This window comes from Calliopsis andreniformis, chromosome 10, assembly GCF_051401765.1.
Source record: "Calliopsis andreniformis isolate RMS-2024a chromosome 10, iyCalAndr_principal, whole genome shotgun sequence".
Taxonomy (NCBI): Eukaryota; Metazoa; Arthropoda; class Insecta; order Hymenoptera; family Andrenidae; genus Calliopsis; species Calliopsis andreniformis.
Window position 1 is genome coordinate 15,881,474 of NC_135071.1, and position 18,189 is coordinate 15,899,662.

At 40.6% G+C, this 18,189-nt stretch overlaps 1 protein-coding gene across 1 annotated transcript in view; it reads right to left on the reverse strand.

Moving 5' to 3' along the window:
• The window catches only part of Sk (small conductance calcium-activated potassium channel), a 189,053-nt gene that overhangs the window by 126,093 nt on the left and 44,771 nt on the right, over window positions 1–18,189 (reverse strand). Inside the window, exon 2 of the mRNA XM_076387233.1 lies at window positions 4,333–4,844. Within this exon, the coding sequence (XP_076243348.1) occupies window positions 4,333–4,802 (470 nt within the window). The 5' untranslated portion in view covers window positions 4,803–4,844. The remainder of the gene's footprint in view (window positions 1–4,332; window positions 4,845–18,189) is intronic.

The window sequence follows — 18,189 nt, forward strand, 5'->3', positions numbered from 1 at the left end:
ACACTTCGACTTTCGCGCAAGCAAACATTAGCTTACAAATAAGGAGGTTAACGGGGTACAAATGTGGATCGCGTTACTGGAATATGGTAATTGGGCACAACTTTTCGCATTTGATTACCTGACGAACGCGCTGTTCGCGCCTTGACGGCGTTGCAGGCACATTTGGCGAAAACTCGGTTGGAAGAAACCATCCCTGTCTCCAATGGTGAAGATGAGCTTTGCTGGAGACAGGGGGATGGTTGAAAGAGACTTGAGAATTGTCTTCGTGAAACTTCTTTGAGAATTGGAGGTTTTGAAATATTCAAATACTTAGGTATATCAAATTTTAAATATTCAAATATTTAAATATTCAAATATTCAAATACTCATTTAAAGTTTCAAATTTCCTAATCTTCAAGATTTCAAATCCTTCACACTATTAGCCATATTCTTCGAAAAGAGGGTGTTGGTGTATCCAGCTTGACGAGTCCTCAAGCTCGCAAAGACTCATTAGAAAGTGTGCGTTACGTTTCAAGAGTTCTCCTCGTCAGTGAAAAAGTGGTACAAGTGCATCTTTTTCGAAAAATGAGACAAGTGCAAGACACGATGCATGAGACCTTTTGTAGAAATTCAACCCTTTCAACTATAATACTGACAATAATCATATCCATTACTTTGACTGCTTTTATACTTCTACTGTTAATAGTAAACTTCTGTTCCATCTGTTACACTTATATAAAGTGTCGAATTTGTCTATACTGTTTTTCCTTCCATAGTCAGTTACGATTATGTAAAGTATCGAATTTCCCAGTGCTCTTTTCCCCAGTATTTCTCTCTGTACTCACCCAGAAGTCACACGTAGGCGTAGCTGATTTATCTCGAGCCTCTCTCTCAATTTTTCCAAGACCCTCAAGATAAATTCGATAAAGAATATCGTGGAGGAACCTCGAAAAGCCTACTTCATCCTTTGCTGTACCCACGTTACTCCAAGGTACTCTGAATATTATATGCTAGTCCATATGTTATTTCAATGGAAGCACCGTGCTGGCTCTATGCTGGCCCAGTGCTCCACGTTTCGACTGATCCCCTTTGCGGACGTTATACCTCGTAAACTCGATGACGTGCATTACGTTCGACTTTGTGCTTTACTGTCAAAAGAATAACGTTTATGTTTTATGATTGCAGACAGAGAGATTTCGCTCAACCCGATTTATTGTCACTGAAAGAAATTTTGATGATATACTATCGGAACATTCCTCAAATCGATTGAAAAAGGAAAAACTAAGGATGGATGTTTTTATCCTCAAAGGGCAGGAAATACGCGATGGATCGCTAGAGACTCGTTTCTCTTCTACTCGGCTAGAAATGGGGAATCGACTTTCGCATGGACGATAATCGCGGGGATGCTGGCGGAACACAGTTTTCCGAGGATAAGGAACACACTTTCATCCTGCGATTCCGTGGGAATTAGAGAAGGATACGGGTGAAAATTGCTATTTTTAACCCTCTCCTCGACCACCTTTCATGTGGAGGTTTCATGGTCTTCTGAAGCAGCTTGCACGAATCGTCGTTCAATTGTTAAGAGAGGTACTCTGATCAGGAGGGGTTAAGAAATTGATTCGTTTTTATTGCTATCCTATATGGTATAATGTTGGAAAAGTGAGTACCTAGGAGGTACAACAAATTTAAAGCTCCTTCATAAACTTTTACTCACAAAGATTGTCTCGAAAGAAACCCTTCAAAATGAAAATTCCCTCTACATTTCTACTGAAACTTTGATCACAGCGATTCGTACGACAGAAGAGATGGTGTTGGAAATTTCAGTCCCTTCACGGTCGAAGGGAGTTCAAAAGTGCCTCGAATGGTCCGAAGGGAGATCGATGGCATTGTATCTCTGCGATAAATAGCCCTTCAACGTGAGTATCGTTTAGATTTCATATTTTCCTGTTCACTTTCTCCCCTCTCCACGTAGTCACGGAATAAAAAGAAATATTGTCCAGTAAATAACTTTCCGACGAAGGGAAGGAACATAATGCGAGCAAACGAATGAGAGCGATTCCAGAGATACAGTGCCGTAAATAGAGTTTCAGTCGGTGAGGCGAGTGAAGATGGCTTTCGAAGGATATATGGCGGGAATCTAACGTGAAATAGGGTTGCGTGGGATATTTTGTATACACGAGAGACCTTTCCTGACGGCTCAGTGGCTTCGAACGAGCCGACCAGGGACAACTGGTGAAATTATTGCCGTCTATATATCACTGATGATTAAACAATCTTGCATCGCACTCCGTTCTCTTTGAACCAACTTTGTACTTTGCCGCGACAAGTTTACGATCTCTGACTCATACTTGTTGCTCTTTGCAAATTTCTTGAGGGTTATGTATTGCATTTCCTTTTTGTGCTTGGAATTCGAGACGACTCACATTTTAAGGGACACTGTTTCAGATATAGTGGCGAACGGAGTGTAGTGATTGACTTGTACTACTGAAAAGTCTTGGTCAAATTGTAATATGTTTTATATCGATGAATATTGTAAATTTTAATACATATTATGTTAGTGCATTGTCTCCTCTATAAATAGAGAAATATTTTAATTGTTTTAACCAGAGAATTTGAAGCTGAAAAAAAATTGTAAGTAGTACAGGTCAACCATGAAACCTCCACAGTGGAAAAAATTAAAGTTTGAAGTAATAAGTGTTCTGGCTCAGTAATGGTGATATTTAGAAATAATTTGTGTGCTAAAATTCTTGGAAGCTAGTGTATGAGAAGATCAATTACCTCAAAGTCTACAACTGTTTTAGAAGATCTTCCTAAATTTTCATCATCCAAATACAGTACTTGCAATCAGAAAATGGACTTAGAAATCCATTTCTCATATACCCGTCTATAAAACTAAACACAAGAACCATTCTTAACACCATTTCCTCGTACTAAAGCCAAATATATCAAGGAGACCTCTCTAATTAAGAACCACAAATTTCTCCAAGCCCCAGACACGTCCCCTAAAGCACGGTCCAATGCACGATTCCCTGAATTATAGCGACATACTCTGTGCAAGAGGTCACGTGGCGCTTTGCCTTACTTGCGACGAGGCAGGCGACCATCGTAAATTCGGAAATTGGAAATAGCAACCCAGCTCTGGCAATACAAGTTGCTGGATCGTGGTGGATCTCGAAACGAGGTCGGGGCTTAACACTGTGAAGTTTTGTGAAGACCCGTGCGCGTAAAACCCTTTCAAGAAAACAGCCGAGGTTATTGGAGGAAAGGGATGAACGGCTAACTAAATTCTCTCGGAAGAATTTAACGTTTATTGTCGGTGAAAGATGTTGGCTCAAGTATATTGGAAAACCTTCGTGCCACTCAACAGAGGATCCGAGGAAAAAACTGGACTCGATTTTGTAGCGCTTATGAAACTGAGTAATAACCAGTGTCTGAGCAACTAAGACGATTTTTTTCAGACAATACCTGTTCATGGTTAAGAAGAATTTATTGCTAAATAAAATACTATTGTTTTTTTTTAGTTATAATTCTTTTTTAAAGAGACCACCATCTCCACAGAATCAATAGGTAGCTTAAGTTAAATTTCAGCATTTTGTATAGATTGTGTTACCATAAATTCAATTAAAATAATATTAAAATAATATTCATCAACACACAAATAATAGAAACTGTATTACAAGAGGTTCGTCGTGTTGCATTCTATTGCAACTCTCCTTCGATGTGCCCAGGTACAGTGTCGGAACTCCTAAACTTTACCAGTTACATAAATTGAAACTTTCCCAACAATATCATCTCAAACATTCTCGTGTCTCGCATTGTGTTTCGCCGGAGATTCACCCTGCAACTGTGGAGGTAGCCACAGATAGGGCGTAAATATTTCCAGGAAGCAGCTGTTAGATAGCCTTGGCTATGACCACCGAATGTGACTTTAATTGCGCGGCGAACAGTCCGATGTACAGTAATAGATTACACTAAGGCTCTGACTTATAAAGTGAACTAAAGAACTTCTGCACATACCCTAAGAGACACAATAGATGAAATAAGTATTATATAATACATATAAACGCGCCTTAAAACCACACCGATCTACTAGAATCCAACCTCAGAAATGAGCCCCAAGACTATCACACAATTCCTGCTCTAAACCCTCCTCTCATAAATAATTCTACAGTTCCATAATCTAAATCTAGGTCAACACCAGCGCACAGTTCGCGAACAATGACTGCAGCAGCTCTTTATCGCCCTTACTTGACTTCTCCGTGAACACCAAGAGCAGCATTCGTCCACGTACGCGAGCAAACGATTTTCCAGGTAGCTGAATTTTCATGAGGCTTGGGAAGAGTCAATGCTCACCTAGAGACACTCCTAGCCAGGTGCAACGCCGAAGAGGGCGCCAACGAGTCCCTCCTGTCGCACCGACACCTGTGCTGGTGCGCTGGCTGTCTGGAGCGATAAATAGTAGGCACGACTTGCTGGACCTGCGTTTGCGGCTGCGGCTGTGGCGGTTGTGGCGGCTGTGGCTGTAGCTGTGCCTCACCGTCGAGTCTGCAGTGCAGCTCGATGTCCGGTACCGATCTGGTCGCTGGATCCTCGGTGGTGCCGCTCTCCTCGGAGCCGCCGAGCCCCGAGACGGACAACTGTGGCGAGGCAACCAAAAAGGTTGCCCGATCCTGTCGCGTGAGCACCGGCTTGCCCTGAGACGCCGCGGCAACCACGACCGGCGGGGGTGGCGCCCTGCTGAGCAGGGCCGCCGTCTCCTCGCTGGAACCGTAATCGGTACCGTTACCACCCTCCTGAGAGCCGACATTGCTGTTTGTATTCATCTTGCGCCCGGGTTCTCCTGTGTCCCGTCACGTGGCCATTTCCTGAAACAATTCCCACTGGTTAGTGTCGGTTCTGTTCTTCGTGGGATTCCGAGGGTCGCGCATTGGGGCTGGGAATATGACTGGGCTTGTGGTTGATCCAATGATCGGTCAAGGTTTTGTGAGTTTGCAGGTCATGTGTCGATGAAGTAAATTACATGTGATATTTGTGTTATATCAGAAATTTGCAATATTCTAGTATGTGAAATTTTCGATACTTAGATAGGGTAAGAGACCCTATTACTGTGCCTAGGTTCAGGCACTGTCTAACCCAGAACTATTACTGTGCCTAGGTTCAGGCACTGTAATAGGGTCTCTTACCCTATCTGTGCCTAAGTTCAGGCACTCTACCTTCCTTACTGTGCCTAGGTTCAGGCACTGTACCTTCCTTACTGTGCCTAGGTTCAGGCACTGTAATAGGGTCTCTTACCCTATCTGTGCCTAAGTTCAGGCACTCTACCTTCCTTACTGTGCCCAGGTTCAGGCACTGTACCTTCTTTACTGTGCCTAGGTTCAGGCACTGTACCTTCCTTACTGTGCCTAGGTTCAGGCACTGTAATAGGGTCTCTTACCCTATTTATTTCATTATTTGTAAACTTTGAATGTTTTAGTACCTATTTCTATTCCCTTATATTTAAAAGTAACTACAGTAGAAAGAATAGATTTCTCTTCAGTGCCTCTAACATATTCAGCTCCAAAACCTACAGTCCCAGAGCCACTGTTCTCACGTTCATACAGGTTTCCAAACGATCAATCAGCTCATTCACTTCTCTCTGAAACGATTTCCTTATTCCCTCGAGGCGACTGTGGCACGGGGTTCTTCACCCCGAATGATTCAGCGGAATCCGAGGATCAATGCTACAGAGCTAGAGGTGAATATCGATTTCTAATTTCAATGGACAAAGTAGCTGGATATAGTCGTCCTTAACAGGCTCGAGTATCGACATACGAGCCTGCTGCTGGGGTTGCGCTCTTCGTTTTCTTCTTCAGCGCTTTCACGCTGATTTATCGTCTGCCACCGTTTCTACGCGCAGTCTGGTCACGTATTTGTGAAAATACGGGCTTGACCAGGACTTCGCTGCTCGTGAATTTTGTCGAGATTTCGCGGCAAATAGAGCCGTTCAGAGGTGAAGCTTGACAAACAGTTGACGGCGAATGTGTTATACCGAGGATATTACTACTTTTCCACGTTCCTTGGGCAATAAACTCCAGCAGATTGTTTCTTTCAAGATTCTCCCTGGTCTGAGTGAGTCTTAGCTTTCTAACCAGTCCAAGTTTTAATTGGACCAGTTTTAATTGGCGATCCGAAACCCGATTGAGCAAACTTCGATCGAGGAACAATACGTTATCAATCGGAAGTTCTATCACTCTTGAATGGACGATGCGCATGTATAGAAGAAGCGAAACTATTTTTAATACCACCTGCTGGCCTCACAGAGACAAGAAAATACTGCGACCCATTTTTCTGCAATTCTATCAGCCTCGAATTTTCGTGTGGTTAGCGATCGGTATTCGAACAAATTGCACTCGGCTCGAATCGTGGCGTCCATTTCGAAATAGTTTTTCAGTCAGTGAACGAAAAAGGTCTGACAGCCTTTTGCATCGTCCATTATTCCTCATTTAGGTTCGCTGAATTCTGGCAAACGAGAACTTCATTTTGGTTATTCATTTAACGTACATTGGTAATTACGTTAAGCCAGGCGATTTTTCATTTTTAATATTCTTTGAGTGACAATATTGTGTAATAAAAAAGAAGGATACAGTAGAGTTTATTGTACATCTTCCTGCTGAATATGAAAAATGTTTTACGAAGTCTATTACAAGAATTACTTTTCGAAATTTGACTGAAGGTATAGCTCCATTGTACTCCTTTTTTCAAAGGATAAAAAATATTCTATGCTTCACTCTGATGAAGAAGATAATTTCAGTACTTTGTGCATCAGAAATTTTCGACACGATCATCGATAAAATTTGTAATATAGTATAGCAGCAAGAAATTACACAATCAAGTAGAATATGATCGAATGTAGTCAGACAAGAGTTTCTACATAATTCTTTTACTACGTTGAATATCGAAAATTCTCCAAAGCAAATCTTCTTCAATTGTCGAGAAAATTAAAAAGTTCAGCCCAGATAGCCATCACAAACTTACTTGCAGACACAATTCAAATATCAGGCGTCTCGGTCAACTCAGATTTGTTTTACTCTATTGTTCCGTATAATTGGTTCGCGTTATTATGTTTCTCGCAATATTTCACCCACGACGTAAACACGAAAGGAATTGTTCCCTCAGAATATTCAAAAGAGCACATTTACATTAATACACCTTGCACCTCAGAAGAGTTAAGTCCCTCGAGGCAGCATAAATCTTCGCTTTTTATCTCAAACATAAATGTCCTTATCTAGCAGACTTTTGTTTCGAGCCCACTCCCTTGAAACTACCACCTATACTCATTTCTCGAAAATAATCCGACTACTGCATTTTGTACAAATTTCCTGACGTTCACAAAACACGTGAAAACACGCAATTGTCGGAGAGGTGCTTCACAAAAATTCCCCAACAATCGAAACTCTCGAAAAGCTCATACACCTACACAACAGTAGCGTTTCAATACCACCTGCAAACGTTCACGACTGTTAATAACCAAACGAGCCTATAAACCACGCTGGCTCGAAAGCAGCAAAGCGTTGCCGCGCCTTCGAGACGTCGATACACGTCGAGCTCTATGAAATATCTCGTCTGCATGCCCGCATTGTGACACCGCGGACAATACTGCTGCGTTCGGAGCAACTCGCGGGAGATTTGTTGGGACGGAAAAAAAGAGCAGGTGGAAGAGTTGAAAACACCTCGTTTCGCGTGCCAACTTCCTAAACATTCTCGCTGTTGCATCTTGCCAGAAGCTGTTTCCCTGCTGTTGCGAAAAAGTGAACACGACGTGGAACGATATTCGAGAAAATGTTGCGCGAGTGAATGTTTGCTGCATGCTTCTTGCTTGACTTTGTTTTTTCTTAATAAAGTTATAGTCGTCTTTATTACAGTGGCTGTAATAAAGTTTATGGTTTTTTGGAAGCTATTCCCTGGATAGGAAATAAACCAGTAGCGGAAGTTCGTAGAAATAAATTTGATACAGTAGTAAAAATGCACGTGTGCGGTGACTCGAATTGTTTCAGACAATATTTGGGGGAGCAGTATTTTAAAAAGACAAAGTATAAAGATAAATGTATCATTTCTGTCTGTTTTTTCAGGAAAGGAAATTACTTCCATAGTTTAGAATTTTTGAATAAATATAGTACACAAAAATATTAAGAAACACAGTTCCAAAAATTTTGCAAGATAAAAGATCGATACGAAATTGCTTCTTGTTACTAATTTGGAATATATAAGAAATCGACAAAAGAGGACGCCAGAAGCACCACAGCAGTCGCCGAGACAATTGCCTCGGCGTTTATCGCGCACGGCTTCGAAGCGAAGCTCCTTAAGGGAAAACGGTTCCACGGAAATGTTTCTCTATTTATAATATTGTCACGAGGAAGCCGTACGCATTAGGAGCAAAACGGTGTACGAGACGCGTTGCTTGAAAACATGCCCCTCGTTCGCCTCCTCACCAAGCGCCATCGCGCTCGCCCCGCCACGAAAATAACTTCTTGTGTGTTTGCGCAAGTTTTCATGCTGTCTGCGAAGCTTTCGACAGAAAAACTAACAGGACTCCTCTGTTCTGCGATCTGAAGAAGGCTGACTTGCCAGCTGCCTCTGACGACAGGGGTAGAATAATAACTTAGGTGAATTTTGTGTATTTTGTTCGCCGAAGTAGAAAAGTGCCGCCATAGTCAGACATATAGTAATATAGTATTTTCTTGATGTACAGTGGTGAGTTTGTGGAATTGGTATACAGTGGGCTTCCATATATTATATCGAGCTCATAACACTTGCCTAGTATGGTCATAACTTTGTTTCCATCAACTAGAAGCTTACATGAAACATGGAGGACCAATCGTTGATTTTGTCACTGTGAAAGCATCTTCGTCAGTACTCGAGGTATTTCTTGGCAGAATCCAATTTTCAGGATCCTAGGATAGAAGACGCTCCTCTCCAATGCAAACTACCGTACCCCAAACGCGTTCAATGCAAAGCAGAAGCCTCGGTGCAGTAGAACAACTCTCACGTGGGATACTTGACCTTTTACTTCAGTCGAGCGAAAACGCTTTCCTCGACCTCCGCCATAATAAACTCAGCACGTTTGCAACAACGTGGGAACTGGAACCGTATCGCAACAAATCGTTTCCTGTGAGAGGTGAAGCCCTTTCGCGTTCCGAAGCGCTCCCTTTCGAGTCGTTGCTCTTGGCAACGCAAATACAGGGTTGCCTCGATACAACCACGGTGGTAGATTTTTCTTTAAGACTATTCTTTTATTCAGTGGACGTTGGAGTTACTCATTCCCAGTACAGGGAGTCTTCATTACAGTGTTATCCCTTTAGGAGCATAATGACACAGTACTGTCTGAATACATGCTCGGTGTACTATTGTTTCCCTGGAACTGGTCTTTCACTTTCGATTGCTCTCACCTTTGACAAAGAAAGTTCACCTAGCTGCTGTGCAAAATATTCAGAAACTAGTCTTTTATATTTTCTACAGTCTTTACTGATTCTAAATAATGAATATATATCGAAACAGTATTGTAACTCATGTTCCCTTCGAACCACTCCATTTTACCAGATCCTCGCCTTTGAGAAGCCAAGCTCAATTTACTACTGTGTAAACTGATCCTGGAATCAAGTTTCTTCCAGTCTCCAGGTCTCTAACTGATTTCAGGTCGTGAGCTTGTAGCAAGGCAGTGCTGCACAGTCCCCTGTCAGATGGAAATTCGCCTCGTCACATGGACGACCTCAGCCAGGCTCGTTAAAGCCTTCCAAGCGATGAGCCTCGGAGAGCAGGGGCGACGAATTAATCGCTGAAACAGGTACCGCTTTAATTCGCCTTGAAGCCAGCCGAGAGCATTCTTAGAGGGTGCTCTCCGCGGCATTATGGAATTGGGACATGTAAACGCGAAGGACGGCCACAGTGGCGCACTTGGACGTCGTGTTCGTTCGAGATCGCTGTCCATTAATTAGAGCGACAGAGGAAAGCCCAAAGGGCGACCTTCGTTTCGAGGATGTTCCTTCGAGAGACGTTGACGTTCTACCCTCTCCTCTTCAATTAATTTATTAAAAGCATCCTTCTAGGAAGACTTTTTCCTTCCTTATGTTGATGTTCCAGCGAACTCCCTTCTTTTCTTATGCTCCATATTTTCGAGCTCCCTGGAATCGAGCATTTAGGAATTGCTACAAGTTGTATACTTAGAATTTATTTTCGAGTTGCTGCGTGAAGGTCCCAAATTTCACTGAACTTTTACGTACACTTTGGAAGGAACGGTACAAAAGCTCCACTGCTTGCTAAGGAAGCACGCAAACCGCTAATGAGCACTTTTTAAAGAACTCCAGCTCGTTACAACTCCTAATTGGATATCATTCGTTTCCTCTGACGTATCTGGCTAATAAAAGCTTGACAGTTTGACAAATGTAGCTAGCCCTTTCAGCTGGATGTAATTCTGAGGAAATTTGTACCGAGTCGTGTTGAATATAGTTCAGTCTTATTACATTTACTGGAAGTTAACGCTGCTTACATCAAGACCAGCTCTGCTGATGTCGCGAAACAGATAAAGCCTAACCGCTAAATGGAAGATTGTCTTCGAACAATAGTCATTGTCTCCAGTCTTGGGCTTCTGCTTGATATGGACGTTGTTACTCATTTATGGAGTAGGTTTAGATAGTTAATTAACTTGGGAGGAGGAACATAAAATTTTTAATTCAATCCAATTTTCCACCTGAATCATAAGTAGGTATTATAATAAGAGGTTTCAATGTTTCAATATAATTGTGTTCCAGTTTTGAAATATATCAATATTAAAATATTCAAATTTTTAAATATTCATCTTCTCAAATAGTCTCACTTCTCAACAGCAAAAATTTAAAAATATTGCAGGATTCAAAAATACTAGATTAACATTGAAGCCTTCAAATTCGACTAATTATTAAACATGTAACCCCTTTTTTCTGCTTTCATATTTGAATTCCATCTCCTAAAATAGTATCATCTACTTCGTGAATAGCTTTCAAGGTAAAATCTAAAAAGATTGCAACCCCAAATCTATCTCTCCTAACACTAACACTAATCTGCACCCCAACAATCTTCTAAAAAGACAGTTTCTCCTTCCTCATAAAGGAGAACCATAGATTGAAAAGAGAACTCATTAGTTTCACAATATGAAGTGTGCACACAGGAGTCGTCAGGCACATCAGTTTCCATCAACGTCCATCTCCACGTTCCTCCGCCGCCGTAAACTCGACGTCGATAAAACTTAGCAAAGCCAACTTCATCGAGCGACGGGAGAAGCCTCGAGTTACTGGCGGAGACACGGTCATCGGGCGAGGGAAGCGGAGCGTCCTCGGAGGAAAAATCCTGAAGAGTCTCGAAGCCAAACGCTTTCACCCTCGTCCATGCTCGTGCAGCCGCCAATAAAAGGGGTCGAAGGTAAGGGGATTCGACTGGCGTCCAGGCAGATTGCAACGAGGGGAGGATAGATAACAGCGGACGTGGCCGTAAAGTAGCCCGAGATGAAGAACCGGATGGAAGGGTGGCGGAATTTCAGCCGATAGCGCGTTCCACTGTGCCGCCGTGGATGTCTTTCGTTCCACTTCCGTTCGCTTTCGTTATCTGAAACGACGCTCCAGATACTTCCAGTCGAACCACGGCCGATTAGATAGAGGTGCTTGCAGCTGCGCTAGTGGAATTTCTCACCTGGCAGACGACCGATCGCCCGCTGACATTGGTCGCCGGACGAACCTGAGAGCTTTCTTTTCAAGAAGCTCTTGAGAACAGAGATGTGAAGGGAAGCTTGGGGTATATCGGAAATAGAAAGTTGAGAGCGTCACACTTGGGAAATAGTGGAAGGAATACGATTTTTGAGCGATGGATAGACCATTCTGGTATCATCTGGGGGAAAAGGTTTGACGAAAATTTCACGAAAAAATTGCAGCTACCGTGAAAAGAGTTTATTCTTTTGAAGAGCTACTTCTCTTTGAATATTAATTATTAACATTAATTCAGTCCTTCCTTAATGGAGAATTGTATTTTATTTATGCATTATTTTTTTTAAAAAGTATCACTGACATATCAATAGTCAATTATTACAAAATTGCATGTAAAACTATCTGCTCCAAATAATATTCAAGAAGTGTACTACCCTAACTTCATCGAAAGTGTGTAAAGTTTTCTGCACCCCTATTCAGAATAAATTAAGACAATCACTTTTCAATTAGATCCAAAGCTTCAGTTTTACGAGCTACTCTGCTGATAAGCGACAGAAAAGACTGTCTAATTTGCAAGTCAAAATTTTCGTCGTGTTCAGAGGGACTGCTAAAACTGTCCCACAAAAACGTGTTCAGTCTGCCGTATCTTTGCTTTAATACGCAACTCTAGTTTCACGTCACGTTAGGGAGTCCGTTTAACTGGCTAGGAAAATGTGGGAAAAAGAAAGCGCATGGTCAGCTGTGACAGAGTGGACAAGAATTACGCGAGTCGCTAAAATAGGAAAAAACTTTGTTATCCAACTTCAGAACATTATGCGTCACGTTAGCATTCAACACCTACACTAGTCTTACATTGTTACTTCTTTGAAACAATTGTAATCGGAGAATACTTTTATGTGTAACACATGATTTTAATGAACAGAGTTCCCTGATGATGGCATTGAAAATGATCCCATTTTTTATTCAGTCTACATCTAAGTAGACACAAGGACATGAGCTATATTAGGCGAGTCTATACACTGTCAGCCAAAAGTTCATCTGCCAATTTTTATTGTAATCGTTCTATCTAACAAGGTTCTATCTTTCAAGTGATCGATGTCTATTAATATAATTAGAATAAAATTCTTGATAAAATTGAATAGAATTTGTTACAAGCATTTTAAATTCTATCACTGCTGTCTTAAATTCGATATATTTCACTTGAAATTGAATTAGATCTTACATGTTCCAAAAAAGAAGGAAATCTTGGTTAAACAGTCCTTTTCCCTGATGTATGCTCAACCACGCTTCCCTTAGATCCCAAGTTTTCGTTGTTCACGTACACCGTGTCGTTTTGAATCTAAATTAGTCAGAAATTAAATTGCAAATTCGAGGAGCTCGTATATTAGTCTGTCTGGAAAGTTTAAACGAACACGAAAGTTTCGTAGAGTATTAATAACGCGACACACGTTTTCGTGAATCTCACGTTTGGTAGATCAGTTTCGGGATTTCCATTGAGTTGGCCAGGAACTAAAATGTACTAATCAGCAATTGTGGTTCACATGAGAAACGAGTTGATAACTGATTGGTAAATTGTGTTTCCATCGGGAAATTAATTTCCAAGCAAATACTCAAACTTTAGAACTTCTAAGTTCTCAAATTTTCAAGTTTTCTAATATTTAAATTTTCTTCTTTTAAATGAACAATGAAGGAACTTCGTGAAGGTTCTATAACCAGCTTCTGGCTACTTATAGCATTAAGTTTTAAAAGATTTCTGAAGTAGAGGAGAGGATAAAAGTAGGGCTTGGCAGGATTGGAAAAATGTAGGTCTAACTACAGTGTCTAAGCTACGTGAAAGTTAAAAGGGTAAGATAATTACATAAATTGAAGGTTATAATGGCAGAATACACTTTCTGGGTGACATACCCAAGTGAACAAAGTGAAAATAATGCGCAACATAGCGAACACTAATACAAGAACCAAATACTAAGAGCAGAAACAGGAAATCAAATAAAATTAATCATTCAAGTGTTTCGATCAATTTCACGCAATTGGAGCATTATACAAACCAGTTACACACCACACATAGCTGCAATGTAAATCTCATGGTTTGTAAAACAAATCGCTTGACAGCACAGGTTCAAGAGTAAATATTTTCGAGCGATAGTTTCATCGCAAAGTTTCCGCGACTGTGAACAATTTCAACGAGATAGAAATGTTCATCAGCCGTGCTATCGCATCGATGTTTGAAATTGTTTCTGTCTCGCGGTTAGATATTGTTCACTGGTCTCTCTTTTATCCTTGCGAACGGTTTAATGCGTCTTCGTCGGGCGACGCCGACGAAACGTCGCCGATGAAACGCGCGAAATGTTTACACAGGCCTATCTAATGGTGCGGGCCACGATCGATATGCTGCCATTTCTCGTTTACGTAATGTTGCATTCGCGTTCACCTGCGATCCAGCGATACGTGTTTTGCACGTCGACGTGTCCCTTGTATGCTCAATCTCCACTGGATATCTACTGAAAAAAATTTAATTTCTTTCACGATCGACGACGCTTGCAAAATATTCGATAAGAGGAGGGAAATTCAAATTGTTGTGATCGAGATATCGTTTTGTTGAACCTCGAATATTTGAGCATTTGCGAATTCGAGACTTTGAAAATTTGAGCAGTTACATAGTTGAGAAGCAGAAAATCTGAATACTTGAAAATTATGAAATTTCAATAGTTAAAAAGGTGAAATTTTAAGCAGTTGAGAACTTGAGAAACTGAAAATTTGAATATTTGAAAGTTTGAAAATTTAAATATTTGAAAATTTGAAAATTTGAAAATTTGAAAATTTGAAAATTTGAATATTTAAAAATTATACAATTTGAAAATTTGAGGAATTGAAATGTTGGGAAGCTGAAAATTTAAACAGTTGAAAATTTGAAAAGTTCAAAATTTCACACTTAAAACTCTAAAATTACAAAAAATGTCATTAGAAGGATTAAGTATTTAGTTGAAGTAACTTCAGAAACGAAATACGACGAGCAGAGGTCGGGGAAGTTCGCGTATGAAGCGCGCTCGATAGCCTAGATTTACATTTATAAGGAAGTTCAATGCTGAAGTTCTCCAGCGTGAAAGTTCATAGCACTGATGACACGAAGAATCGTGGAAAGCCTGCAGCTGTAAGATAGAAGCCACGTAAGGAACAAAACTTCCCATGTTCTCGAAGTTGTGACAATTCATGACTACAAGAATGGCTCTTCCACGATCTGTTCGGTGTTCCGTTTTCCAGCTTCCGGATTAAGGCTTTCTTAGTACAAAGTCAAATAGAAACAGGCTTAAAGAAAATTTATGTGCAGTCAAACCTTTAAATTTTCACATTCTTTAACTTCTCAATTTTCAAATTGCCAATTTATGAAATTTAGACATTTTTTAGTTTTCAAATTTTCAGCTTTCTAGACACTTCACTCTTAAAATTCTATAAATCTTAAAAATCCTCTTATTTCACCAACAAAAACTGGCTAAACCTCGAGGGCAAGAATTGTCCATAATCCCATCTCCTCGAAAGAAGCTCGAAAGCAATTAACGTCTAGTCTGTGACTGAAGCTCGCGAAACACAGAAGGAGCTGTTCTACTCGAGTGACCGTGTCGCGGGTCGCCCAGTCAGCTCGTGTCCGCCCATTGCGTTCAATTAGCCACCCAATTAAACCGCTTGATTAAACAATAAAATTAAAGGGGCCGCGGCACGGTGACAGAAACGAAGTAACCGCGATGGGGGACTCGTCACGTACGCGGGGCTTCGAAGTCAAGTAGAAGTAATCGTCGAGAATCGATCATACTATCGAGAGAAGAGTGATTGGTGAGCCACCCTCGCAAGGGGCCGCGCATAATCAGCGTCCATTAACTTAATTAAGCGATATGGGCGAGCGGAGAATGGAACCTCTTCTCACCTGTGGCCCCTTTATGGTTCGAAGCAGAGGCTCTTTCACCCACGAAGCAGATTGCGTCATAATTCGGCAAACCAAAGCGGCTGAAGTTCATCGATCCTCTCAGTTAGCAACTATAGGCAACGAGGATGGGGAAAAGTTCGAGAATTAATGATTGCTCCACAATCGGATCGATTTATATTGGAAAAGAATGGCTACCGACGTGGCGCAGCGACTGGCATCACTCATCGAAATGGCTGCATAAATTGTTTTTTCTTTAACTGAGTTTGTTAATTTCTGGTCGATTGAAAAGCAGCCACCTTTGGAGAGAGGTTCAAAGAGAACAGGATGATGGTAACAGATTGTTCAAATCAGGTCTAATTACTGTAATAAAATCTTTGTAATCTCATAGATATACCTTACATGCTACTATATACATGTATATAGAAATTTTTATAGATTCAAAGTAAGAGGTATGATAAACACGATGTAAGTAGAAGAACCACGTATGTGGTCAGACATCGAATTGTAAGGAAACGTGACGAACCTCTATGTGCTAATTTTAACAAAACCTTATGAATCTCTCAAGTAGCCAGAAATATTCAGTCTAGTCGGTATGGTAATTCCAGAATTATAGCAGCAGAAATAAAACGTCTTGCAGCAGCTAAAATATTTAAAAGAGTCTCAGACTACTCTCTTAAAAATACCTACTACAATAAAGGATTTTCTATGTTGAACCATGAAATGCGACAGCTGGTTTCTCAATCACAATTAGAAACAAATGTCAGGAATTTCAACGATCGACTGAATAATTCTCGACACTATCACGATATTGCCGTAAATACACGTCGAGTACGATTTTAATCGAATCCACATCCATCAGCTGTAACGAACAGGTAGAGTCAGACTTTCCATCGAGAAATAGAACATACATAATGCAAAGGTCGATCGGTTTGACCCCATCTCTGCTCGATCATTTTTGGCGTCGCGGTAAGAGCGACGAGCCTCCAATTAATCTTGAAGCGAGGAAGACGCGGTCTCCACTTCTCCTCGCGCATTTCGCGAAACAGCATCTGGGGAGCCATTGTTATTCATGAATTCTCTCTACCGGAAATCTCTTGCTTACGCCCCTGCCCGACACTCATTACTGCGTGCCTGATTTATTCATGCTCGGGAGCATCGCGTGGATTTTAACGAACTGATGCACACGGAATTACTATTAATAACTTCCGGTCACAGAGTGAATCAACGAGTCTTCGATGATTTTTAACTTCTTCGCATGACATTTGACCCAATTTTGCTACTTGTCACCTTAACACGAATTATTTCAAGTATTCAAGTCCTTAGACTTCCAAATATTCAAAATTTCACGCTTTTGAATATTTTAGTACTTGAATTTTTAAATATTCAAGTATCCTAGAAGACACAAATTTTCAAATATCTAAACTCTTATATTTTTAAATATTGAATTATTCGCAGATTCGAACTGTGAAATTCTGAAACATTCGAAGGTTGAGATATTCAAATATTCATGTATTCAGACCTTTTAATTCTTCAAGCTGGCTTTCCATTTGTTTCCGTTTTCCGGTTTCGAAAACGTTATTACACACGAGCAGCTCCATACACTGTTTTCATACACATGCATTATCTCCCGCTGTTCTTGATATTTTCTCTTTTCCAACCCCCTCGCCCTCGAGAGTATCGCTCTTCCACAGATTTTAATTAAACGTTGCGTTCTTCTTTCCCTGGTGCTTCGACTGGCCTCTCATTTAGTTCGAACGCGTAAAACGTTCATCATTAATAGCGGAAACGTAAGTATTTTTTTCTGCCACGTTTTTCCAAGGATTCTAAGCTCGTAATTATTTCACAGGACTCTATCACGATCGCGTAGAGAATATATGATTTCAATTTATTTCCACACGGAAATCCAGAAGCCCAATTTCGAACTGTATGCGCACTCGCATTAGAGGGTGAAAATAGTATGCAAATTTTTTGCGCCGAAACTTTCGCCGTTTTTTTCCACCTTGGTAAATGAAGCTTTTCATGGAGGATACGAGGAAAACATTCAGTAATAATATTTGTTAAAAAACTCTACACATCGTATTTACTATTAGAAAAATCATATCAATTTTACAGTGGTAGATAGAATTTTCTTTTAATGTTTAGGGGAATGAGGTGTTACATTTTCTCTTCGCCACTTTGCTTAAGCGTTTCAGGAACAGGAATCCACTCGATTGCAATATCTTAAAATCCTGTATACTGTACATCAGCATGTAACAAATAATTATTTCTGCGATCAGAGGTACTACATCCCTTAACTGCTGTACTTGATACAGGTTCTCTTTGCAGATTAAGGTCTGCAATGAATGGGTGCACCAAGGAAGAATGCTTTCAAGCACAGCACGTTTTTCAATTTGTGTAATGCTTCCCATTGTTGATATGTCCGCCCAGATATGACTTATAACCTCAACTTCCCTGGAACTCATGCAATTTAAAAAATTGCATCCATGTAATTTTTAAAATAAGAAAGCCCACTGACTTCCTCAAACATTCCCTACCCTGACTAAAATAATCGCTAAAAAGCTCATTTTCTGAGAAATCTATCTA